The sequence below is a fragment of the Armigeres subalbatus genome, chromosome 3 (genome assembly GCF_024139115.2).
Source record: "Armigeres subalbatus isolate Guangzhou_Male chromosome 3, GZ_Asu_2, whole genome shotgun sequence".
NCBI lineage: Eukaryota > Metazoa > Arthropoda > Insecta > Diptera > Culicidae > Armigeres > Armigeres subalbatus.
Genome location: NC_085141.1, coordinates 406,909,134 through 406,936,796, shown reverse-complemented (window position 1 = coordinate 406,936,796; position 27,663 = coordinate 406,909,134). Strand labels below are relative to the sequence as shown.

General features: G+C 39.2%; 1 protein-coding gene across 2 annotated transcripts in view; it reads right to left on the bottom strand.

Annotated features, from left to right (window-relative positions):
* The window catches only part of LOC134227077 (CTTNBP2 N-terminal-like protein), a 48,998-nt gene that overhangs the window by 13,355 nt on the left and 7,980 nt on the right, over positions 1-27,663 (bottom strand). Inside the window, exons 5-6 of one of the 2 annotated variants that reach the window (XM_062708319.1) lie at positions 23,349-23,509; positions 10,453-10,692 (exon numbers count right to left, since the gene is read on the bottom strand). In XM_062708319.1, coding sequence (XP_062564303.1) covers positions 10,540-10,692; positions 23,349-23,509 — 314 coding nt within the window. In that variant the 3' untranslated portion in view covers positions 10,453-10,539. Of the gene's footprint in view, positions 1-10,452; positions 10,693-23,348; positions 23,510-27,663 lie in introns of those variants that run through there. The other variant, XM_062708320.1, reaches the window with a different exon arrangement.

Below are 27,663 nucleotides of genomic sequence, written 5' to 3'. Positions count from 1 at the left end.
GGGTTGATTCCATCCAACAGCTAAAGAACAAAAATCAGCCGGTTAGGTTAGTATCGGAGCAGAACTCATTAAGATGGATCCGGAATAGCTGGCAACTCGTCCGAACAGGCTGATAGTCAGAATAATAGAAACATAACAGCTACCAGAGGAGTGGAAGAAGGGCTCAGAAGAAAATCATCTTCCGTCGTCTGTCACCACTAGTGAATGAGTTAGTGGGAAGTTATCACGCCGGCTTCGTCGACGGTAGGTCGACAACGGACCATATCTTTACTGAAAGGCAAATCCTAAAAATGCCGTGAATATCAGGTCCCAACGACGTTATAGACCATGTAGAGCGGGAAAAATACAATGGGGAGGCATTTTGCAATAATGCCGGAAAGCAACCCTGCAAAGATAATGTTCGTTTCTGAATAACGGGGAGCGCAGTGAGATGGGTGGGCGCAACCAAGGATGTAGAGGATGTAGAGGCCTCGAACCTTGTGTTGTGGTGTTAAAATATTGATTAAGTACTATGTCTGAAACTCGATTATGCATATGTACAACATGGGATATATGTAGTTCGGAAAAGGTATTGAGGGTGACCACCCTTCGGTGGGCTTTGATCCCACGACCCCAGTACGCTAGACAGGTGCTTTCCCTACTAAGCTACGAAGGACCTCCGTCGTCCTCCGCAGCTTAGCTGGTACTGATGAAACCAAATTCCCTGCACCGGGCACCAGCCAAACTCTCGCAATACATTTCCAGAACTGACTTTCTCATATGTATTTTTGTACACATGCCAACCAAGTAGGATGAGTATTTAGTATTGTCCGGCTCCTATACAAATGCTTCATCAGCAACGGCACTCAATGAAGTAGGGCTGTGTGAGGTTGTGCCAGTTGGTTGTCAGATCCCGACCCGACTACACAAGTGAAGAAAGATCGCCACTCGAGTTCAGTACATTCAAAGTTAATTGCCCGGTGCTGGGAATTTGATTTCATCTGCTAAGCTGCGGAGGACGACGGAGGTCCTTTGTAGCTTAGTAGGGAAAGCACCTGTCTAGCGTACTGGGGTCGTGGGATCAAAGCCCACCGAAAGGGCGTTAACCCTCCACGTTACCCACCCATAGTGTTATTTTCGGAGATATCAGAGCATGTAAGCCAAATGATTATTGTCATATTGTGTTTGGCTTCTGACAAAGGCTTGTTGCGAGGTGAGTTTGTCAGTAACAAACTCTGTTGACGACAAAGAGTATATTGTTAGGCGTTGCTCGAATATTGATTCCCTGTCAAGCACTTACACAGTTATTAACCCTTCCGTTACAACCCCCCATTTGAAAAAAAAATTAAAAGGTTTATTGCTGTAGCTTTTGTGTCATTTTAACATTTGTTTTCGCAACTTTCACCGAAAGAAACAGAATCTATTCAAGTTTCAGGGGATTTATGAATTTCCAGAATATGCTACTTTGGTTTTGGCCATTTTTCAGACCATCATGCGACACATCAAACTTCATGATTTCATAGTTATGGCAATCTATGCTAGTTATGTACGTCCTGGACCGCATTTGATCCGATTGGAGCCGATGGTCGTGTTGACCGAGTAATTGTCCAAATTTCATGATGTGGTTTAGCAAACTTAATGATTAACAATGTTCTGGAAACTCAGATGTAAATATGTACATTAGAGTGATTCAAATTTTGACTTTTTTGCCCCCCCCCCCCCTTGCTTTAAACGATAGCATTTGCTATTTTAATAATCGTCCTTAATTTTTAGCTAATTTGGATGAAATTTGACTGAGCACAAGCAGTTTTAAGCTTGTATGAAAATTACTATGAAAATACTAACTTTTGTGAAAAACCGTTTCGCATCATTGCCCATTAAGCAATAAAAATGTATGAATACGTTGGCAACATAGGCAATTTAACAAGGGAAAATGTCGTCGTTGTTGCTAAACGATTTGATGATGGCAACAAAATTTATAAGGAAATACTGAATTGTGGGAAATTCAATTTATCACGCAAAAGAATAACATCAACATCAATAATGAGCATTTCTGTTTTCTTTATAGTTTTGTTCACAAAAGACAAATTGCTTCGCAACAACAACTGACTTTCAGCTTAGGATCTATACTATGATGGCAATCCATCAAATATTTTCTGGGCTGCTTCAAGAAACGATCCTTTACATAAGTGGTAACTCTCATAGTAATTTTCATATAACCTTCAAATGGCACGTGCACAATCAAATTACATCCAAATCAGCTAAAAATTTAGGAGGACTATTAAAATAGCAAATGCCATCGTTGAAGCACAGGGGAGCAAAAAAGTCAAAATTTGAATCACTCTAATGTACATTATGTGCAAGATTTTGATTTGAAAAATGTCCTTCGATGGGATTCGAACCCCCGACCCTCAGGTTGAACTAAACTTAATGATTTAAAAAGTAGTGGCACTTCGATGCTAGTTTTTTAATTCCTGAATCATATTTGAACTGATTGGAATCGGTAGTCGGATAAACCTGGTAACTGGTTCAAGGGTCAATTTCGAGAAATAGGCAAACACCGCATCCAGTTAGCCTTGCAAGCAATACCGTCGCATTGCCAATCCGGAGATGGCGAGTTAGATTCTCGGCCGGTCCTGGATGTTTCCGGGTTAAAAATATTCTCGGAACCCAGGGCATAGTGTAAGCAACGCTGCCACAAAAGATTCCAATGAAAAACTACAGCAACGCTAATAGAACACTAAGTTAAATAGCGAGCCAAATTCCAGGTAGAATGTGTAGTTATTGGAAAAGAAGAAACAAATCATTTGTCATACCAAACATTATGTTTTCGAAAGTTACTGCATTATATGATACCTTCTATTTCCTGGGTAACATTTTTCTCCATTCGAACCAGCACAACAATGCTAAAAGGGTTCACATATGGTCCATGAAGTGAAAAACTACCATAAAATGTTATAAAACTATGAAGTTGGGTTGCTACATGATGGGATTTGATAATCTATAATCGGTTCCAATCAGTTATAATATGGTCTAGTGAGTACAAAACCATATAATGTCAGAACGTTTGAAATCCTGATGTTTGATATGCCGCATGATAAGGACTGTTCGGTTTATTGAGAGGACACTTTTACATAACGATATTATACAGATAGATTGGTCAATTTCGATGGAGTTTGCTTTATCGCATATTATAATACACTGTCAATCAACTGTAATTTTTTAAAAGAGATAAAGCAGTTTAAATTCAACAAAACGGCGCCAATTGTCAATGATTCTCGAATTTCGCGTAAACATAAGCTTCCCAACAGAATTTTGTATAAGCAAAATTGACAGTTTGTAAGGAAATTGTAAATCGGCATGTCAACAAAATCATCAAGAAGATCGGAAAGAAACACACTGTCAATTATTTGTCAATATCTAGAAACAGTAGAGCCTGTGGTAGCCCGAAAACGGGATATAAACGGTTGAAGCTGTTGAAAATCCAACAAATTTAGATTATTATGAATATCCCAAATTATTTCGTTGATAATTGGATTTCATTTCTAGAAGGCCAAACAATATATTCAACGAAAAGCAAACAGATTTCGAAAAAAATGATGGTTTAAAAACATCGACAATACTAAGTGTCCTCTTTATAAACTGAACAGTCCTTAGGGTTTGCTTACTTCCCAAAACTGATCATTGAACCGTTACTCGGTTCATTCTTGACTCGACCTAGTCAAGTACTATCAAGTGATGGAATTAAATGGGATACATATGACGAACTCGTTTCATGACAAGTGAGACATTCCACTAAAAGTTCAAAATAATTTTCTTGTGCAAACATCAAGTTTTGACATCGAAATATTTTTTCATGAATTACCAATTTTAGACTCAAGTATCGCCCTCAGTATTTTCAAGAAAAAAAAAATATTGTGATAGAATCCAAGCAATATAAATCATTCTTCATGGCAATTTCGGATAAATTAATTTCTCGCTAATTAGTTAAATATATATTTATATATTTTCTTGGTAAGTCTCTAGAATAGGTTAGTGTTTCATCTATCCAACACAGGGTACACATTTCGGTTCGTTTATTTTATTTTGTTTATGGTTGGGTACCAAGTATCACCATTCAAGTATTTTCCTTCTAAATCTTCGTTACGGATGACAGAAATATAATTCAAATGCAGTAATTATATTACATGTATGTTCATGACTTATACGAATTTGTATGTTTGTTCTGATTTTCAGTTTATTGATACGCCTCCAAAATATTTTAATAAAGGGTTTCTAAGTGTTGAGGAGCGATGTGTTTTTACCAACAGGTCAATTCACTCTCAAGCACGTGCTATCTTTGATTTCTATCGCTACAGTGTTTTCTTTTATATTCAGTAATAGCTTGGTTCGATATAAAATAATTTGTTGTTAATTTATGCATAATTTGTTGATCATATTCTAAACTAACCATATCCGTAAAAAATCTATCTTAAAGCTTTAAAATATCATACAGGAAGCAAAACATGGCGAAAAACAATATCTTAGCTAAGATGGTATGTAAGTCGAGTTTCCTCACTCACAGGAAATGCACCGCATAATACTATTCGAACTCATATTTGAAAGTATCTCCAATTAACTGCCGTATACGTTACTCGTAAATTATCGAAACGAGATAATCCTAAAAAAGCGATGATTCGGTTTTAATTTATGTTGACTTTATTTTAAAAAAATATACGAGATGGTCAACCTTTGGAAGATTAAGACGTCAACTATTGCTACTGCTTGAATTAAAATAAACCTCGATGAATTAAAATAATATTAAAATTAAAATAAACATAGCGTTGTATCTACTCGAAATGCCTAAAACGACTAAATCAATCCCTCGAAGTTGCAAATAGCAACCGTCCAATTCCGTTTCCTGGAATCTCAATAAACTTATAAACTTCTAAATAATCAAAGTTGTTCTATTATTTTTTCTAACATAGGGTAATATCAGCCTAAACCATTGGGATTAACGTTTGAGTGTGTATTATCATGTATGCTTAACCTCTGGGTGCTGCGGATAGAGCAGGTCGGTGGCGCGACGCCATGTTTTTGTAGCCAACATCTCAGTATAAAATTCATGATAGTATGTGTTTTGTTTACAAACATCACATTTGATTTCCATTAGGATACAGAACTGTCAGTGGGATACGGTTGCGTAATGTTGGCTGCAAAACAAACCTATTGTGTGAGATAGGGATGCCACCGGGCGATAGAGAGCCGCTTTTCTGCGCTCAAGAGAGTTGAGGGATATTTTGAAATCACTCCCATAAACAAAATTTTTTTGCAGTTACTTGGCTGTCAAACATTTTCCGCTCTTAGAATTTCTCTTTCCACGCTGCATGAGGGCGCACAAATGCGCTAGGCTCTACATGACTTTACGTTTGTTTACAAACATTCATGCTCCAATTAGCTGCTGAATCTCGTGAAATTTCGTAACGAGTGCTTTTTAGTTGCATTCCTACTAATTTTCCACTCGAAATATGATGTGAAAATATTTTTACAAAGAATACAAAACTCAAACAAAGTTTATTTTTATTTTTCCGCAAATAATAACAATACTTCTCAATATTAGATCAGAAACGAACATAACCACAATCTTCAATGTTTGGCTCCAGCACAATAGAAAATTTTTGCTTCAGTTTGACAACCAAATCGATTCTATCCGAACCACCCAGCTTAACCTGTTTAGTTTTAGGAGTTTATTGTATGGGTGTATTAGTGTCGGCACACATAGCCTACTGTGACTGCACTGTCAATGCTTATGTAGCAATAGAGAGGTACCAATCCTCAATTGTTCTTCAGCAGTATTTCCTATAGTTTAATTTCACTTTTTTTGTAACAACAATAACAACTGTCAACATGTTCTACGTACACAAACGCGGGTGGCGCGGATGCAGCATACTCTGATCCTCTTGTGAAAGATTATTGCTATTGTTTCCGCCTGAGAAGTGAGGCTGAAGTGTATTCACACGGGAAAAACGTTAGTTCTTGAATTTAGGAATAATAAATCAAAACATGGAACAGGAGCATGCGTTTGGCTTTTTGCTATGCTGTCTATGTTGTTGCTGGATCCTGTATTGAGTTTTCTTTTATTGATTTATATTTTCAATAACATTGTTTTGTAAAGACTGTAAACTATTTTTCAGAAATATTCAAGTTGTTGATGTTGTCTGAGTGTACATTTTTTTTGTTTTGATTATTATACTTATTTACTCCACAATAAATCTAAACATGTACAGTTTCACTTGGGTTCAAATTTCTGTTAGAATTCACCACAATCATTTTTCTAAAGACATGTTTCTTTCTGTCTATTTGTCCAATATGCTGTATTTTCATGATGATATTGTTGTAGGTATGTAGCGAAATGTGATCACAATGAAGAAAGCAGCAATAATGATTTTAAGGTGATGATGACTCACTAGCTTATGTTAGATTGCTTATTTTGTTGTTGTTGTTTTTCAACGATAGTTTGTCAAAATAAGATCCGTCTGCTGATTGGCGTACTACCGAAATTATACTGAAGTATGACGCCCACCATGATATTATGATGTAATTCGTTTTTCGAATTATTTGCATCCTAACGCAACAACAGTGCCATGATATTTGATGAAGTGTGGTTGTATCTGTTCGATTCAGTGTTAGTAACCTACAAATTTTGAACAATCTACACAAGCAGTGCATCACTTTGGAACAAATTCACATAAAAAGCCGACCTCTTTCCATTACACATCAAATCTACATACATCCGTTTCAACAGCATTTGAGGTTAATAGGGTAAGGGGTTTGTTTGTTGGTGTGATAGTTGGTTAATTGATTGATAATAGCAATTTATATGAATTTGGCGATCAGGCGATCGGTTTGTACTACTGAGATAAATATGATTTAGCGACGATATAACATTACGAGAGACAGACTGGAAAGCTCAGGTTTTGTGAAGGAGAAAGAGCAACTATAAAATAATGTGCTGCGCCTGGCATTGGTGTAACGGCGTTGTACAATCAAAATAAGTTCCAGTAGGACAAGAAAAGTTCAGCAAGGGTAAGCGGTGGCATCACTGCAAAGATCAGTCATGTCGCTAAATTCGTGCCATGAAAAAACAGGAAATAAACTCAAATTAATCATTTAAAATCGTATTAAGTTTAATCAAAGTATAAAATATTCTTGATCGTATTAAATATGGCAGAATAATATGGGCTGGTCATCTGTTGTGAATGTCGGAAGAAATAATTGCGTAAGCAATGAAATTAATGGGGGTCGGTAAATTCGTGGACGGCTACTAACGCAGTGGCTGTACGTGTAGTAAGCGAACATAAGTACCTTAAACTTTCGTGAAAAATGAAGAAAGACTGCCTACGACCACGAGAGCTCTACAAACGTCCGTCATTGATGTAACGGAGTTATACTATGACAATTTATCTCAGCAGGATAAGAAAACTTCAGCAAGGGTAAGTGGTGGCATCACTGCAAAGAGAACTACAATTGGAGCAGGTATCGCAAGCAGAATGGTGAGGAGTGGAAGCAAGGGAAGATTGTCCTAACTACAATAAAAGGAAATAAGCCGGAATGGGGTGTGGTGATTGGTGCTCTCTGAACCGAATGGTGGTAAACCCGGCCAAGTGTTCTGTCATTACGTTTTCACGAAAATAAAAAGCCAATCGTTTGCAACTACAGCCTTCTTGGCACATAAATAGAGCGAGTGAGCCATGTGAAGGATCTCGGCGTGATCCTAGACTTGCAAATAGTATTCAAGCAACACATTTTATTCGACAAAGCATCAGAACTATGGGATTCATCTTTAGAGTTGCAAAGAATTTCACCGACATATACTGTTTGCTCTCTGGTGCGCTCGACTCTAGAGTACTGTTCTGTTGTCTGGAGTCCATCTTACAACAACGGTGCTGAGAGAATCGAATCGGTTCAACGTCGTTTCCTTCGATTCGCGCTTCGTAGGCTACCTTGGCAGGATCCGTTTCGCCTACCGAGTAACGAACGCCGATGCCAGAAGAGATGTCGACAAAGCCATTATGATCGCCAATACCCTGCAGGGACGAATCTACTGTGGAGTTATGTCGGAAGCAATAGACCTGAACATTCAGCCACGCACCTTGCCACGGCTAAACATTGGGCGGCTACAAGACGTAGACTAGCGCAAGACTACGCGCAGCAGCTGGAAGTGGCACTTCCTACGGAAGATATTCGATCCAACATTGGAAGCACCGCAACCGCTGCCCCGGATCAGAGAAACTACTGGTATGACGGCGAATGTAAGCAGTTAGTTGAGGAGAAGAATGCAGCATGGGCGAGATTGCTGCAACATCGCACGAGGGCGAACGAGGCACGATATAAACGGGCGTGGAACAGATAAAACTCGATTTTTCGGAGGAAAAAGCGCCAGCAGGAAGATCGAGACCCTGAAGAGACGGAGCAACTGTACCGCGCTAATAACGCACGAAAGTTCTATAAGAAGTTAAACCGTTCACGTAAGGGCCACGTACCACAGCCCGATATGTGTAAGAACATAAACGGGAACGAGCGTGAGGTGATCCAAAGGTGGCGGCAGCACTATGAAGAGCACCTGAATGGCGATGTGGCAAACAACGGTGGCCGTATGGTAATGAACCTAGGAACACGCGCGCAGGACATACGATTTCCGGCTCCGAATCTCCAGGACATCCAGGAGGAGATCGGCCGGCTGAAAAACAACAAAGCCCCTGAAGTTGACCAACTACAAGGAGAGCTGTTTAAACACGGTGGTGAGGAACTGGCTAGAGCGCTGCACTGGGTAATTACCAAGGTTTGGGAGGATGCGGTTCTTCCGCTGGAGTGGATGGAAGGTGTCGTGTGCCCCATCTACAAAAAGGGCGATAAGCTGGATTATAGCAACTACCGCGCGATCACATTGCTGAACGCCGCCTACAAGGTACTCACCCAAATTTTATGCCGCCGACTAACACCAATTGCAAGAAAGTTCGTGGGGCAGTACCAGGCGGGATTTATGGGTGATGAAACGCGCAGAGGGTTACGGCAAGGTGATGGTCTTTCGTGTCTGTTATTCAACATCGCTTTGAAGGGAGTAACACGAAGGGATTGTCACAAGTGGTACGATTTTTACGAAGTCCGTTCAGCAATTTGGTTTCGCCGGACATGGATATTATGGCACGTATCTTTGAGAAGCCTACATCAGACCGAAAAGGGAAGCTAAATGGATTGGACTCATCAACACGTCGAAGACGAAGTACATGATAGTAAGAGGCTCAAGAGAGGACAACGTAAGCCACCCACCACGAGTTTGTATCGGTGGTGACGAAATCGAGGTGGCCATAAGAGTTATTCCACGATCTTCTGCGTATGAAACAGAAGTAGTAGTCATGTGAAATCCCAGCTCATTGTCAATATTGAATTCAGAACTATCTCGTAAGGTATGCAGGAAAACGGTATGGTGAACTAAAAGCAAATCCGATTGAAGTATACACAATTTAAGATACTATAAACTGATTATATCGACGTATTGACGGAGTAAAATTCCTTGAAAGATCTCATAGATCTTTTTACTTATACGTAAGCAAAAAGTATATTCCAAAAACACCGCAAACACGTCACGTTTGATTATCCGGATAGGCCTTGCTTACCCAACTAGCGTTCATTTAATACTTGTTTCTAAGAACAGTACACAGGCTGATTCCTTAGCGATGAAAGTGGCACCAAAGCAATTTACAAATTCTCAAAGCCTCAGAGGATCGCTCTTGGTTTGAGCACTTTAAAAAAATTGATCAGAAATTTTTAGCTGGAGAAGAACCTGGGATTTAATGTCAATTCGTCAATAAGGGTCTAAATATATTTCTTCACTTGGCGACATTCCTCGCGAATAAAATAACTGAAGGGAGGAGCGAACGATGCAATACCTCTTGAAGGCAACCGTCCCAGATTCAATAGTGCAGTTAAGTGTTTCAGAATTGTTTACAAATTAACATAATAGCATGCAGATAACAGTACAGGATCAAGGGATCAGGAAAGTGAAGAAAACGTAAAAGCCGAATGTTACGGATGACGCCATTACCTATCAATTATCCAACTGTTACAACTAAAAATGGCATGGTTGAAACCCATCAAAACTGTCCAAATATGTAGATGTTAGCAAGTGCATGTAAATTATATGTTCGATGTGGTGTTTTGTTTGTATGTGAATCGTGGCTAATTAGGTTAGATAGCTATGCATCCGTGATAGGATGCATTTTGTGTATACACGGCAAGTGCGGCAAGCTTTAGTAGATCTGTGGTGATGTTTCGCGAAGTTTTGTCGCTCCTTTAACTGTGTATGCAACTATTTCTAGCCAGCAGGCAACGGTGTTATTATGTTATGTGTAATCATAGTGATGTCGGGTGATAACGGGCGGTGATGAATGGTAATGTGTTAGTTTATGGTCACACAACTAATCAAAGCAAGGATTAAGTAGTAGTGGGTGGTGCGCATGTGATTGGTGCCACACAATTCTGCACTAATTTATACTATCCCACCTTCGCAACCGATATTTGTCAGTATTTCTGCTGCGGTTGAAACGGATGCAGATGCGACTGACGTCGCAAAATTTTGTGGTGTGGTGGATGAGCCTGGGGCTGCTGAGCCAGAGACGGTGGTGGCGGCTGAGGCCTGTGATGCTGAGACTCCAGCGGCATTGTTGTTGGCAACTGTTGAAGATGCGATAAGATTATTTGTGTGCGGTACCGATCCACTGACACTGACCCGGCGGGGGCGCCACGGAAGCACTGTTAGCTAGCGTAGTAGAGGAAGAAGGTGATGCTGAGGACGGTGATGGTGATGATGATAGTGATGACAGTGGTGAGGACACGGAAGATGGCGAAGGTATCGATGGTGAACCGACGGCGCTACTGCTACTACTACTATTGGCTAAACTGATACTACTGTTGTGGCTATTGGTGTGATTGCTATTGCTCAGAAATGGTATACGGGATGATACGGCGGCGGCAGCTACGGCAGCAGCGGCCGATGTTCCGGACAGCTTTGGCGGTATCTGCGGTTTGTTTGGCGGAATCGGAGGCGGTACACCGCGTCCTCCGACCGACGGAATTATTGTCTTCTTGATAGTCGCGGTGGGTCCTCCCACCATAATTCCGGCTGGACTTCCCGCTGGCGATGCTGACGCCTTTCGAACGGTGGCCATCTGTCAGACGGATGCGAACGAGGATGATGCGGTCCACATTTGTTGATTTTTAATCACGGATGGTGGAAGAGACAAGAGATTTGCGGTGTCGAAGTTTTAATGAAATTGAATGGAATGATTTCTTTCTTTTGCTTTGGTTGTTTGTTTTTTTAGAAGGAAGGCTTAATTTACGCTACAATCCTCATATTAAGAAACTTTTTTCTAGGCATGTAAGTTAATTTGCGTCGTTTTTTGATTGCAAACAGTTAGCATGTTTAGAATTTAAATTGCAGGTTGTTTCGTTTTTTTGTTGGGTGTTTTTTTTAGATTCGTTCGATTCAAGAATTGTTGTAATTGGAACAGAAACAGAGAAAACAAAATTAGCTATTACTATCAATAGCTGGCGGATTGGTTACATGGGGTAGAAAAAGCATTCAATGTGTTAATCCAATATACTACTTTACCATTCTTGCATGATGAGTACGAAAACCAAACTAACTAATGACTGTATTCTGACATGGGTATTCGTTCGTAACAATTGAACGTTTAAACCAATTTTGTACAATTTACTACTACAAATGAATTTAAAAAAATCATTATCTTTCAATGTTTGCACCAATAAACCAAAAATGATGGAAAGAAAACTTATTGAATATGTTAATGCAATACAAATATGAACACTTCAAAAGAGTAAAAAGCGAATAAGAAAAACTTGTAGGATTTTAAAAATGCTAGAAATATGATGCCTTTAATTTCACAAAAATTCTAGGAAAAAAATGTAGAATTGAATAGTTTGTTCCTGAAATAAGTTCTTGAATGTGAAACCAAAACGTTCCGTGAAAATTTTAACGTTTTATGATCCTATAACTTGGTTAAATGGATCATTGTTCATAATATTACAAAGTGTGGGATATGAGAGTTTAATTTCAAAAATGTCATGACATCAATGTTGCTTGGCACTAACTTGGCTCAGAAAAGGCACGGTAATTGCTGGATGATGCATACCTTTGGTACTTCGTTACCTGAAGAAATAAAATATGAGTGGTCCATAGCCTTTTGTCTAGCAACTTCTATTTTTATCCCTAGTTCATTGTTTTGCAAGGCGGAGTACGAGTAACCGTAGGAAAGAGCGAGTAACCAACCCCCGTGGGAACTGTGCTGAATGCTGACAGGGGGAGGCGGTTTTCTCTAAAGCTTCTTTGCCAAAAAAAAGTACATAAAAAGGTGGTTCAGGTTTTATTATACAGGGAATTTAGTAAACTTTTCTAGGAAAAAAATATCGAAAAATTATTCATTGGCATTTCGGATGAATTCTCGGACTTTTCTCTCAATACCACTCGTTATTTTTTGCACAGTAGAATGGTCAACTTATTCTGCCATTTTTTCAAACCACTTCTCCATATAAGTTGGTTTTCTGATTGTTTTTCACCATTTCTCAAGTTTCCCTATGATAATAGCCTAATATTTTTTGTTGGGACGAAAATTTGGGCATTTTGGTGGGTTGATAGTTTTTTCAATAACATCATTATCATTCGATTCATACCATTCCATTACATCCCGTCTGTAATGGCAGCTTGTTAAGTCAGGCCAAAGCAACACCGGACAGTCGTGTGATTGAATGGATGGCAAAAATCGCTTCTGAAGACACTCCTTCTTGTATATTTGCCCATTTATGGTCGCTCCAGTGATGAAAACTTTAGTTTTCTTCCCACAACTGCAGACACTTTGACATACCATCAATTTGTGAGCAAACTTGCCTGCATAGACATATTTGAATTTTCCTGGGGCATTACCCTTCCGTTTGGCAAGGTAAAACTTGTATTCCGGGAATTGAAGTCAATTTTAAAATTAATTTCATCGCCCATCAAAATACATCACTTTTTTTTTCGTCAGAACTTGCTCGACCAGCATTCTTGCGCGATGTTTGGCAACCAGGATCTGTGTTAGGGTCCTGTTGGGACGCTTACTGACATCATACGACTTGAAACCTTCATCCCAACAGATTATTTGAGCTGTGCTGTAGGCGCAGTGAACCTTTTCGCTAAATCACGCAAGCAAATCCCAAAATTGTTCCGAACTGCTCTGCAGACTTTCACTTGTAGTTTCTGGTCGTATGTTCCACTTCTACGATTGTTTTGTTCTACGCGATCCAGCAATAGTGTTTCCCGATAACGTTTGACAGTTTTTACAGTCAATTTCGGTAATTTTAGATACTTTGAAATCATTCCTCTTGACCATGTTGGATTTCCAACGTGAGTGTGCAAAATTTGTTTCCATCTCTCGCGTTCCATTTTCGATAACTTTTGAACGTGAGCATCAATACTGATGAAACTTTCACCATAAATTAAACAAACCTTCCGCAACGATGTGATGTATTTAAATTCTCGGTACGGCCACCAGAGCCGCCGCAGTAATTGGAAAGAAACGGTGGATCGAGCTTTATCCAGAGGTGCAAATCTGATCGACCGTCTTTCCACGAGATGGTGCAACTCACAACAGCATGTGTTCCCTATATTAGGGGCGGTTGATTATCGGCCGAGTGCTAGCGAGGGTCTCTAAGCAAAACTATGCACTACGGTCCTCCGGAAATCCAGGGGGTTTGTTGGCAGGCCCTGCAATCCAGCCTTCGAAAATAATTAAGCAACGAATAAAGCTCTCAACTTCGTCGGGAGCATTCGCATACTCGCTGATGTACTGAAGGACCGCGGATTGAGAAGCGTAGCTTTTCCAGGAGTTTCCCTTGACAAGCTTGATATCAACAACAACGGAGAGCCACCAGAATATCAATCAAAGCAATCGTGGTACTTCGCCAGCAGTCAAAGATATGTGGCCAATCATCACGGACTGGAGTGACAATTTATCAGAAGACTTCCGCTTGCCTAGAAACAAGCGCATGATAATCTCCACATGAGAAGGATTCTCATCAGAATCCGAGAGGAGTTCTCATCAGAATCCGAGAAGAATTCTCATTGAAATTTCTGAAGAATTCCTTTCAAAATCATCGAAGACTTCCAAACGGATTCCAGAAGAATTCACACTGAATCCCTTTCGTTATTATTTGGTGATACCCATGGGAATCTGTGGGGGATACCCTTAATAATCCATGGAGGATTCCTTCGGTATGCTTGGAGGATTCCTGATGAAATATCTGAAGATTCCCCTCGGAATCCCTTAAATATTCTCATCGGAATCAATAAAGGATTCTCATCGTAATACTTGGAACATGCTGCCCATCGGAATCCCTGGAGGAATGTTGCATTATTTTCTTTTCATTTGAGATAGATATAATGTGACCAGACGTCATTTTGCATTTTTCAACTTAATTTAACAAATTTATTACAATTCATACAACCCTAAAAATATTTTTCTAATTTTTTTGAGCCAAAATCTATCCTAAACTTTGGATGAATCTAAACTGGCACTTTTGGATAATCCACTTTTAAGCCAGTGACGCAATCCAGATAGGCGTCCCGCGTTTCGCAGGACGCTTGCTGGTCACATTAGATAGATAGAATATTAACGAAATATGCAAAAATATTCACTGCCCCAATGGGAACCTGACAGCGATCCATCACAAATTGCCCTTTGAGTGGGCGGGACAAAGCCGTGCGCTACTACACTTAGATCCAATAGCCATACGCTATCAATTTGAGTCGTTGCAGCAATCATCGGCAGGTAAGCAAACACGCTTCGATACTGTGGGATACAACAGAAAGCATGTGTTTGAGAGAATTCAATATGGATGAGTATGATTGATACGCAATTTCGTTAGGTGATTGGACCAGATTTATCACATTACCACTAAGGTAACTTAATGAGGTGGTAAAATGTTCGAGAATTTTTGAAAGGAGTTCAAAATAGAAAAAATATATGAAGGGGCTTTAGCCACCCCTAGGCGTCGGGGCTAGTTACGCCAATGGATAAATTCTTTGAGAAGTATCCGGTAGAGTTTCGGGTGGATTTCACGATTGACACCCAAGACTCAAAAGAGGTTTCGTAAAGAACTTTCGAAAAAAATATTGAAGTAGGAGTATTTTTAAAAGAATCCCAACTAACAATTTTGGTGCTAAAAGCTTCAACTTCTAGCCTTTGGCTGTATAATATTTGAATAAAAGCAGCCAATGCTGAATAAAAGAAAAGCCTCCGCAATTAATCCTTAAACTTCAACTCGGTTATTACCCAAATATTTATCAGCTAGTCAGTTTGTTCCGAATATATTTCATCTTTTATCGTTTATGCAGCTTGCATATATTCATAAAACAGCTCTGTCTGAATTAGCTTGTTAGCAACTTCCCATATTACGGTGAGTAGCATTCACAATGAAAACGTTTTCGCTGTTGTTATAGCACTGACAATATAGCGTAATGTCGCTATAAATGAACTAATAAAGCTTTTAGGCAACTTCTGTATCTTTGAAGATTACACAACGTTTGAGTAAACCTTATACTGCTTCTTTTAATAGCTTATCAGTATGGAACGTCAAAACCGCAATGTTTACATTTGATTTTTGTTGCCGGAGCTGTGTATGAGCTATTGATTTCCGTAATACAGCTACCAATGTTTTCACCTGCTCTTATTCGCGTAGTCGAAGCAAATTCTGCTCCTCCCTCCTATGGGAAATCCCATTGCTATCTATCAGAGTTTGAGTGAGTCAGAGTTTGTCAGATTTTGATTGAAACATGGCCGCCATCTCCTCCTCTCTGTTGCTCTACTGTAAAAACCCATAAAGAACTGTCATTGTTTGTGTGAAGAATTTTGCTTCGACTTCGCGAATAGCAACTGACAAAGCGCTGTCATTAATGCTAGCAGTAGCGTAAGAAAACAAGCCATTTAGAAGCGATATTTCTGTTGATGACTGTTAAACGATTAGCAGCATAGTAGCAGCGAGAAAATGTTGCCTAAAAACAAATTAAGCGATTGATGATTGATTGATGAGTTATCCAACAGAACATGCTGATAGATGTTTGAATAATGGTTGAAATAATGCTGAAAGCATAATTTTTAGGCTTATGTGCTAGAAGCAGCATGGAGGCCTCTTTCTAACGTTTATACAGCATGAATTCGAAAATAACGTTAGCAAAACAACCTATAGGGTATGCGAAGAAGCCCATCCATAATTTTCTTTGTTATTTACATATGTCACAGTGACGGTGATGACAGAGCAGCTGCCATTGAATCAGGAGATCCGGAGTTCGAATCTAGGTGGCAACAAAATTGATATTTCAGTTTTCACAACAAAAACATTAAATAAACTCCGAAATTTACTCAAATAATATTTAATTAATAATATTTAATTAATAATATTTAAATTTACTCAAATAATATTTAATCAAATTGAATTCAGTGGCTGTATAAAACTTATTTAACAGATTCAAAAATCTGAATAAGCGCCATTGTAGCGAATTATATAATTAAATGGTTTAGTAAAGATTGAGAAAAAATTGTGTAACATGCTGTAAAGTAGTTGTGCAGGCACGTCAAAAACAGCTGGATGGATTCGCCGGATTTGCTGGTAAAAGAATTGAATAGATGTTCTTGATCTTATGTATAGCACACATATTCAGCTTGAGGCCGTATAGACGAGTTGAAATAACATTTACATTGACATTAAATGTTAGTTGGGATTTCAAGAGGGATTTGAAAATAATCTTTCTGTTCAACCAAGTTAAGGACAATTTCGAAATAGTTTCAGACGAAAACCGAAAAGAATTATCGAACTGTAGAACAATTCCTACATTTCATTTTCATGTCCTAATGTTTTATCTGAACAAACTTTATAGAGTAACAGTTCGCTAACTGGGCGCTTTTTTAATGGGTTATTTTTAAACTGATTTTTAAACAAATCCCAATTAAAAATTACAATAATGCTGTCCAATAAGCAGTAGCTCGAGATTGTTCCCATACTCATGTCCAGGCTTGTAAAATGTCATATGCATGTCATTTGACTAATTTGTTCATAACTTTCTTCAGAAGCCAAATTTTTTCCATAATTTTAGATGTACTCATAACGCTTGAGTAGGGCTGTATTTTTGTCCAAGGGTACATTGCTCTAAATATAACATATGAGGCTGGATAGTGAAAACTCTCCAAAATGTCACGTGTCATTTGACATAATGTCATTTGAATGCCTCCCACGCCCCACATTACATATTTACAGCAATGTCTTGTTATACAAAGTTGTAGGCACATTTAAGCGCTATAAGTTCGTCATACCTCAGGAATGATTGCTACCTTCAGAAAAAAATTCTGGGAAAATGATACAAACGAATGCAAATGACATTTTACAACACTGCTCATGTCCATTAAGTCACTCCTGCGATTTTTCGGGGGCACACCACTCGATACGGAAGCAACGCACAACTGTCATTTTTATTATTTCACGTATGCTGCGACGCAGCAAAGCTAAATAAACAAAAATGACAGTTGTGCGCCGCGTCTGAATCAAGTGGTGTGCCCCCGAAAACGCGAGCACTTTTAATCTTGGATTCCGTCAGGAGTGACCTTAATAATAGTCGATTGGCATAATAGCCGTTTGGCATAATAGCCGTTTGGCATAATAGCCGTTTGGCATAATGGTCGTTTGAAATAATTGATTAAAAATAATATATACTCAGAAAAATTACAATTCTTTCAGAATAGTTATTATTGGCATTTTTATCAGTTACAATTTCAATATTAATTTTCCCTTCATTTGCACATAGGCTGTTCTTTCAGTTTAGATGACTAACTTTAATAATTGATATTATTATCAACGATTTAGGTTCTTTACAATTTCCTAGAAAACTATCTGTCGAAAAACGTACAATTTGAATCTTTTTCCAGAATATATTTACTTATTCCGAGAAGACCATTCCTCAGAACGTATTATTCCCCAAAAAGTGAAAGTAAAAGTAATTCTATTTTATTGAATTTTTGTTCGTATCATTTTTTAAATCAAACGGTTGCTCGAGATAAGGCGAAACACGTGATGTGGCCTTTCTTTTAAATCACTCGTTTACTCGGTGCAATGCGACAGAGGAGACTACTCCTTTTTTAATTTACGCAATAGCTCGGGATAATACTAAAGAGCTGATGATGCCTTCTTTTAAAGCACGCGTTTGTTTGGAGCAATGCAATGAAATTACGCGATTGATCGCGATAATGCAAAAGAATGGATGCTGCCTTCTTTTAAAGCTCGCATTTGCTCGGTGCAATGGAAAAAGGGAGGAAATCATTCCTGCTTTTAATTTACGCGATTGCTCGGGATGATACGAAAGAGTTAATGACGCCTTCTTTTAAAGCACGCGTTTCGAGCAATGCAAAAAAGAAGATCATTTCTTCTTATAAATTACGCTATTGCTCACGATAATGCAAAAGAGTTGATGATGCTTGTAATGATGCGTTTGTTCGAAACAATGCAAAAGGGAAGATCATTCCTTCTTTTTGAATGACGCGATTGCTCGGGATAATGCAAAAGAATTGATGATGCCTTCTTTTAAAGCACGCGTTTGTTCGGTGCAATGTAAAAAGGGCATTCCTTCTTTTATATTACGCGATTGCTCGGAATAATGCAAAAGAGTTGATGATGCCTTTTGTGAAAGCATGCGGCTTCTTTATTGTTCATATCAAGAAGTCTATGTTAAAGTCCCGCTTTAAGTTACGTAAAGATTATGATTATTGAAAATATGATCATTTTCATTGTGTTATGCCAAACGACCATTATGCCAAACGGGGTAGCACCGACGGGAACAACTTCGAGCTGCTCATTGGACAGCACTAATATGTACAGCGAATCATCTCGTCAGCCCACTTAAAAAGTGGCGTTCGTAACCAGGCTGATGATTAGCCCAGTTAAGGCTCAAATTACCGTCATCCAGTCATTGACGAGAAAGACAGCCACGTACTCGTACCACCCCCAGTAATAAAACCACCTACCGAGGAGAAAAAGCAGTCTCCAGGTCGATGGGGGAAGCACTTTTGTTTCAAAACTACACCATCCAATAGCAAAGACATAATTATATCCGGTGGATGCTTCATTTGGTTGTATTTCGCTTTAGTTTAAAAAAAAAGAACTGCCTTTTGCAACATTTTTTCCCAAGAGAGGAAATCGACGATTTACTATCACGCTCTCTTATATATCAGAGAGCGTGAGAGTAAATCGTCGATTTCCCCTCTTGAGAAAAAAATGTTGCAAAAGGCAGTTTTTTTGAAAACTAAAGCGAAATACAACTAAATGAAGCATCCACCAGATATAATTATGTCTTCGCTATTGGATGATGTAGTTTTAAAACTAAAATACTTCCCCCATCCAGTTGGAGACTGCTTTTTCTTTTTTTATTACTGAGAGTGGAACGAGCACGTGGCTGTCTTTCTCGTCAATGACTGGATGACGGTAAATTGAGCCTTAACAAATGGTTGCTGTATTGCAGCGGTTCTCAACCTTCCCTCCCCCGAAGTTCTTCATTCATTTAGGTACCCCCTCTTCAAGGTAGGCTTCCAAGCCTTTTGATAAAAGTAATTCCTTCTTTGGAAGGAGGCTTGCCAACCTCTTGAAAGGAGCTTCTGAATCTCTTGAAAGTAGGCTTCCGCACCTGTTGATAAGAGGCTTCTGAGCCTCTTGTAGAGAGGATTTCAAACATCTTGAATGGCAGCTTTCGAGTCACTTAAAAGGAGGCTTCCTTTGCATCTTGTAAGGATGCTTCTGAGCTTTTTGGAAGTATGATTCCAAGCCTCTTGAAAGAAGAATTCTGATCTTCTTGGTGGGAGGCTTCCGAGCATCTTGAAAGGAGGCTGCCGTACCTCGTAAAAGTAGGCTGACGAGCCTTTTGAAAAGAACATTAAGCCTCTTGAAATGAGCCTTCTAAGATTTTTGAAAGAAGGCTTCCGCGCCTCTTGAAAGGAGGCTTCCAAGCCGCGGGAAAGGAGGCTTCCAAGCCTCTTAAAAGGAAGTTTCCAAGCCTCTTGAAAGGAGGCTTCCAAGCCGCTGGAAAGGAGGCTTCCGAGCCTCTTAAAAGGAAGCTTCCAAGCCTCTTGAAAGGAGATTTCCAAGCCTTTGAAAGGAGGCTTCCGAGCCTCTTGAAAGGAGGCTTCCGAGCCTCTTGAAAGGAGGCTTCCGAGCCTCTTGAAAGGAGGCTTCCGAGCCTCTTGAAAGGAGGCTTCCGAGCCTCTTGAAAGGAGGCTTCCGAGCCTCTTGAAAGGAGGCTTCTGAGCCTCTTGAAAGGAGGCTTCTGAGCCTCTTGAAAGGAGGCCTGAGCCTCTTGAAAGGAGGCTTCTGAGGCCTCTTGAAAGGAGGCTTCTGAGCCTCTTGAAAGGAGGCTTCTGAGCCTCTTGAAAGGAGGCTTCTGAGCCTCTTGAAAGGAGGCTCTGAGCCTCTTGAAAGGAGGCCTGAGCCTCTTGAAAGGAAGCCTGAGCCTCTTGAAAGGAGGCTTCCTGAGCCTCTTGAAAGGAGGCTTCTGAGCCTCTTGAAAGGAGGCTTCTGAGCCTCTTGAAAGGAGGCCTGAGCCTCTTGAAAGGAGGCCTGAGCCTCTTGAAAGGAGGCTTCTGAGCCTCTTGAAAGGAGGCTTCTGGAGCCTCTTGAAAGGAGGCCTGAGCCTCTTGAAAGGAGGCTTCCGAGCCTCTTGAAAGGAGGCTTCCGAGCCTCTTGAAAGGGGGCTTCCAAGTCTCTTGAAACGAGGCTTCCAAGCCTCTTGAAAGGAGGCTTCCGAGCCTCTTGAAAGGAGGCTTCCGAGCCTCTTGAAAGGAGGCTTCCGAGCCTCTTGAAAGGAGGCTTCCGAGCCTCTTGAAAGGAGGCTTTTGAACATCTTGAAAGGAGGCTTCTGAAAGTCTTGAAAGAACCAACCAGGGTATCCAATTAGCCTTGTGTGCAAAGACGTACGATTGCCAATCCGGAGATGGCAAGTTTTCGGATGGTAAATATATCTTTTAAACAAGGGCCGAACCTTTAGATTCTGGATTTTAGTTGAAAAGCTAGATGTACCAGTTGTGACTATAGCACCAGTTGTCGCACTAGTGCTTTATATGCCAAATGGCCAATCAAATCACCGCAAACCAATCGAAAAAGCATATTCATATGATACGATAAGACCTTTGATCTCCTTTAAAACAAGCAAAGCATTATTGTAAAAATTGATTTTGCTTAATTTTTGACGTCCTTTGCACAAGTTATCGCACTAATGGTCCGTACTTGGCCAATCCCATAAGAAAACAATGGGATTTGCCAAATAAGGAACCAAAATTTAGAATAGTGCTACAACTGGTGCATGCGTTCCTATTAAGGATTAATCAATTTTGATGATTATAACAAATTTTATTGTGGTTTTCACAGTTGTTCTAAGGAGTAGTAAGTAAAACCTTTCGCTTGATATATAAAGTCTACCCACATGCCTTTTACTTATTTTTTTAAAAATAGTTGTTCTTATGTATGGCGACAATTGGTACACCCAGCCCACTCAAAATATTTTTCAACATTTCATTTAGAGCAGGAAGATTGCATTGGAGATTTTTGGCTTTGATTTACTAATCATCATGCATATTATGCACAAGACAAAATTATGATATAATAAATACACAATTATTAAAATTTTATCAATAAGTTTCGAATTGGAATTGTAATACGTCCGCCATTACGCATTTCTGTCCGAGGTACCCCCTAGGGCCAGCCACGGTACCCCCAGGGGTACATGTACCGCAGGTTGAAAACCGCTGCTGTATTACAAAGGATCTTTTAACGAAGCTAATCAATAAAACCAATTACAAAGACATTTCTTTCCATGCTTCTCGCACATTTTGAGCTAGAAATCAGCTCAATGCTTGTTGCATTGCAGTTGTGTGTACGTCACCAGCCAAAGATTTCGTATTATGAATTTCAACCGAAATAAGAATTACAATTACAATTTGAAAATTGTAAGATAATTGATTATATAAACTTGCTTGAACATATGTATTTCTGACAGTACATACCATTCCTGAGAATCAGTTCACGATTATTAATTACTTAACTTGGCAGTGAAAATGCTCTTCTTGAATAATTTATTAACTTATTGTCACAAGTTCTTTTCCATCTGCGTGGTAAAAATAATCAGCGGCATAAGCAAATCATCAGCAGCGGCGCACAAGTCTATTCGTAAGACTAAAAATATGACAACAAGTCGAGAAAATATCATAAACCGGGAATGTAGCCACGCAATTTACCGCTAGGCTAAGGTATTTATAGGCCCCGATATTTCGTTCGTTTAGCTTTCAAAAATCACAGGACATCAGTATAGATCAGTATGTAGGTATATGGAATACCATAAATTTCCGCAGTTTATAAGCTACAGCATTTAAATTCCATCTATAGAAACACTAAAGTGTTCGTGTTAGAATATCAAGCTATGAAAATAGATATTGTTTAAAAGTAAATTATTTTTGAAATTTCATCAATGTATATTCTTCACTGAAATGAACAAATGAAAATAAATAAGTGCTAAAGTGAGTTAAAACCATTCCTGCCCAGAGGGAACTGCCCCAGGATATAACAAAAGGGCTATATAGTTTACATAGTAGGTCTACGTAAATAGTAAATCAAAATATATTAAGTGAACATAAATATAAAGTTTGATCGAAATTGATAGACTTGTATCTAATATAAACTCAATATGATGAGGAAAGCAGTGAATATCCTGTGCCAACCCATGGGAGGAATGGCTAATAACGATAAATATTTAATATTGCATTGGAGATTTTTTTAAATGAAATAATAAACACAAAATTAGCCTGAACAACACTGAAGTGAATCAGCCATATATGGTCTTGATGAGCCTGTATCAAATAAAACGAATGTTCATAAAAATATGTATGATACAAAGGTACAAATGCCTTCATTCAATCACCACTCATTCTACAGACAATTTTTTAGCGTATTGTGATTACAACACTTACGAATGGAACGTGTAACTGATAAAAACAACACATAAAAATGATAACGAACGATTGCGAATGGTTCGCCGATTGGGAGGGTATAGATAGTTCAAAGTGCAACACAATATGCGGAAAGTTCGTGACAGGGCAGTAATGAATAATTTCGATTTGGAATATCTTTCTTTTGTCAAATCAAACTGAAATCGTACAATCGTAAGCATGGTACAAAAAATGTCCTATCATCAAACAGGGTAAAATGGCAAACGACGACAAACGAGTGTATTTGGGTTGGGCAGTTGGACTTACCTTGCTGGGTGTGACCGTGTTGGCGTACGTTTCGGGAGACGGTGCCACCGGTGCGGCATTCGCTCCCGGAGGTCCTAACGGTGGAGACGTTATCGACAGCTGTGAGATGGCGGTTTGTCTGATAAGTTGCCCGGGCGACACAGAACGAGCGATTCCAGTTGCTGTGGAGAGTAGGGAACAGCGAATTAGTTGTGGTATCGATGTTTCTTGGAACATAAAGGAACGTTTAGGTAAATATAAGCGCAATGGTGATACACAAAAGGACATGCAAATCAGGATCCTATATTGTACAATATTGCAAAGTGTCGTATTATGTTATTCTAGAATGATGTTTATTACGCTAAAGCCTCATAGAGCCACATACTACGCACTCTCAATAGGCTATTATCAGGCCACGATTTTTCACGCTTCTGGCTACATAAGATGAAACTGGCTAACGATTGCATTTGTGAGATCTGCGACGTGATTGACAATGCGGAACATATAATCTTCTTCTGCGTAAAATACGCAGTAACGAGAAGGAAACATGGACTTGACCTCTACTGTAACATCTACCAAATTTGGAATGAAAAAAACATAGATCTCCTCCGGAATGTAGTCAACTTTTTGAAAGATATCAGAAGCAATATTTAGAACTGAACTAGGACCCTATATCAAATAGACCATATACGACGAAATCCACTCCGTATGTGAATCCAAGGCGCATCGGTGCTTTGACTCACACGGAAAAAGACGGAAAACATCAACAAGTAAAGTCAAATAACTATAAATAATAATCGCTGGCGATATAGCTAATACAGCTGTGCCACCCCTAATGCTCTGACGTTTCGTACGGAGCGACGAGAATGAAGAAGAAGAGCCACATACTAACAAATTATTATATTCCATTCTGCCTGTAATGTTTGATTTTGACCAGGCTTGTAAAATGTCATCTGCGTGTCATTTGACTAATTTGTTCATAACTTTCTTCAGAAGCCAAATTTACTTCTTAATTTAAGATGTACTCATAGCGCTTGAGTAGGGCTATATTTTTGTCCAAGGGTACATTACTCTAAATGTAACATCTGCGGCTGGAAAGTGAAAACTCTCCAAAATGTCACGTGTCATTTGACATAATGTCATTTGAATGACATTTTGCCTCCCACGCCCCAGATTAGGGTAATTCGCCAATTGTTGAACACTACCTAAATGTTGAACGGTGTGAAAAAAATCATAATGGAGTTCACTATAAACATTTTCCTAAAAATATAACAAAAGTCGCAAATGCGCTTGAAACGTTATGACATTTTCTGGTGATATTTTGCTTTGCATCATGGTTTTTACTATGTGAAAATTAATAGGACAAGGCCAAAGGTGCTGGTTGAAAGAGATGGCGCCACAACATTTGTAGTAAAATGAATTTTTTTGTATGGACAAATCACCTGTTCTCACTAACTACGCATCACAGCGATATGTGACCTAGGTAGAAAAGCTACAAATATTTTTCTGGTTTTTTATACAATCATTGCATTTTGCAACTTTAAACAATAAATGAGATCTGATTACAGCTCCATACTAAACTCGAGCGATTTACTACAAATTTCTTTATGACTGCTCTCCACCTAGAGTGTACAAAAGTAACATTCATAACTTACGCCATACAACGACAGTTGTCACTGCTGTATATGCAAAATCACATTGATATAAATACGCAGCATCGCCATTTCTCGCCTGATAGTGTCAATATCGCAATTTATACCAGCAGGTGTACAAGTGTTGTTGAAAAGATTTGACAGGGCCTCCAGCGGATTTTTAGCTAGAATGCCACTGGTCTCGTCCTATTCCGAAAATATTTTACACTTGATGTTTCAACGATACCTAATATCTCTACATTTAAAATTAAATTTTGCTCTCACTATTTAAGCTTTACAACTTTAATTACTTTACACATCACTACCACTATTTTTTCAAATTAAATCCGAAAAGTTTCTCATATGATTGACTAAATTTATATTACTTATTGTTATTAATTTGACGAATTTCATGAATATTTTAATTGCATTTTTATTCTTGCTTATGTGGCCATTTGTTGAACACTAACATAACCTAAAACAGCTGGCTTCGTAAGCAGAAGTGCCAGATAGTTTTCCATTTCACTAATAAATGCTCCACAAAATATGAAAAAAATATAACCCTTTATTAGGTAGTACTGATGTAATTGTATCCAATGGTTTATTAAAAAGCTTATTATTAAGCTTATTTAACAATATTCGCATAATATTCATAGAAAATCCAAACTTTCGCATTTTTAATGAATAATTTCTGGCCACACGGTCCATGACATTTGCTTTGTTTACAACTTCAGTTCGTGTAGCAATAAAATTATTTGTGTCGTTAGATAGTTGTTCTCTTTCCTCAAAATGGACATGGATAATACGGTAAAATAATCATTTAAATTATGCATTACATACATTATTGATCTGTTGAACTTTTCTTTTATTACAGGAAACACTAACTGAAAAGCAAGTTGCTAAAAATCGAAGCAAACAAAAACAGTATCCGGAATCTAACCTCAATCATGCAGTAGACGCTGTGAAGTCAAATATGATGACGTTGGGAAAAGCTGCTAGTCACTACGGCATACCGAAAGGAACGCTTCATTTTCGGCTAAGTTCAAAGTGGTCAGGAAAAATTCCCCGTGGACCTAAACCAGTGCTTTCCCAGCATGATGAGAACAAACTCGCGCAATGGATTAAGGAGATGGAAAAACGAGGATTCCCTTGCACGAAGGACGCTCTGTTTTCGAGAGTGAAGACGTTTTTGGACTCGACGAACCGGGACACCATTTTTAAGGATAACACTCCCGGTAATATTTTATATAATATTCCTAATAAATGATTCAATATTTATGTATTTTTCCCTTTCTTTGTTATATAAGTGGTTGGAACTATTCTTAAAACGTCGAGGAGTGATCGATGCATTGTCTATCCGGAAGCCCGAAAACATAAGTCATGCGGCTGCATCTGTCTGTGAATCCGATATCAGGAAATGGTTTCAATTAATTGAGACTACGTCGCAAAGGAAAATCTGTCAGATATCCTGAAAGCCCCGCGGCGAATTCTGAATGTAGACGAATCGATGTCCCTTTTCTATCCAGATTCGAAGTCGGTTATTGCAACGAAAGGAAATCGAAATGTGTACCTCGTTCAGAAAGCAGACCCAAAGAAGAATATTACGGTTTTGTTCACCTTTGATGCTGATGGGTATATGTTCACGCCGGATATCACCCTGCCGTACAAGCGTCTATCGAAACATATTCTGATGATCATGCAATCCTATTGGGGTGTTGGCAAATCTGAGCGCGGCTAGATGGACAGAGAAAATTTCCAGGCTTACATTCAGAACATTCTGTATCCATCGTTAGTGCGCCGCAATGTTCCGTTTCCGGTTATCTTCTTTGTAGATGGCCACTCTTCCCACACTGACATTGAAGCAGCAAAGGCTTGTGCTACTTTGGGAATCATTTTAATCTCATTATACCTGAATGCAACCCTGTGATGTTGCCCCTTAAAGAATAGTGGACTAAGGTAATCGACTAATGGAAGATGGAGCACGATTGACCATTTTGGAGGCGCCCTCGATACTGCTATCCGAACCGGATTAAAAACGACTACTATCCGCGCTGGATTTCGTAGGTGTGAACTTTTTCCTTTCGATGTGGATGCCATTGATTACAGCAGATGTTTGGCGAGATCATCGGAAATAGAAGCTGTGCCGAATGTTCCAGTAGTGCCTGTGGGTTCGTTAACCGGGTCCAGCTTACGAGATCCACCAACTTCGACAGTAATTACAAACTCCACAGAAAACTCCAAAGAGTCCTCGGTGGAAAGCCTCTTAGGGCCAATTTCTTCACCTCCGCTTAACTCTTAAGCGGTGCTTACCCATATGCTTAAACCTGGTTTAACGACTAAGCGGGGGTGAAGAAATCGGCCCTTAGTGGCTTCAGGATTTTTGGCAACACCTCCATCTCCGAAAATAACGCTTTGGTCATCTACACCGGATTCTGATTTTGAACCAAGCTTGTCTCCGTTACCACGCCAGCTGTCGCCAATTCCGAACACACCACAAATGGTAGGTACTTCCCCAATGCTACTGCACACCTCGTCATACCGTGCACGCACCCAACTTTGCGCAGCTCCTAACTTTGCGCATTTTGCGGTTATTTTTGTAATAGAATGCGTTTAAATTGAATTTCGAAATATAATTATAACTTGTCAGCACAATATACATGTTATCATAACAGTGCCTGCATTTTTTCGCTGTTAAATGACACATT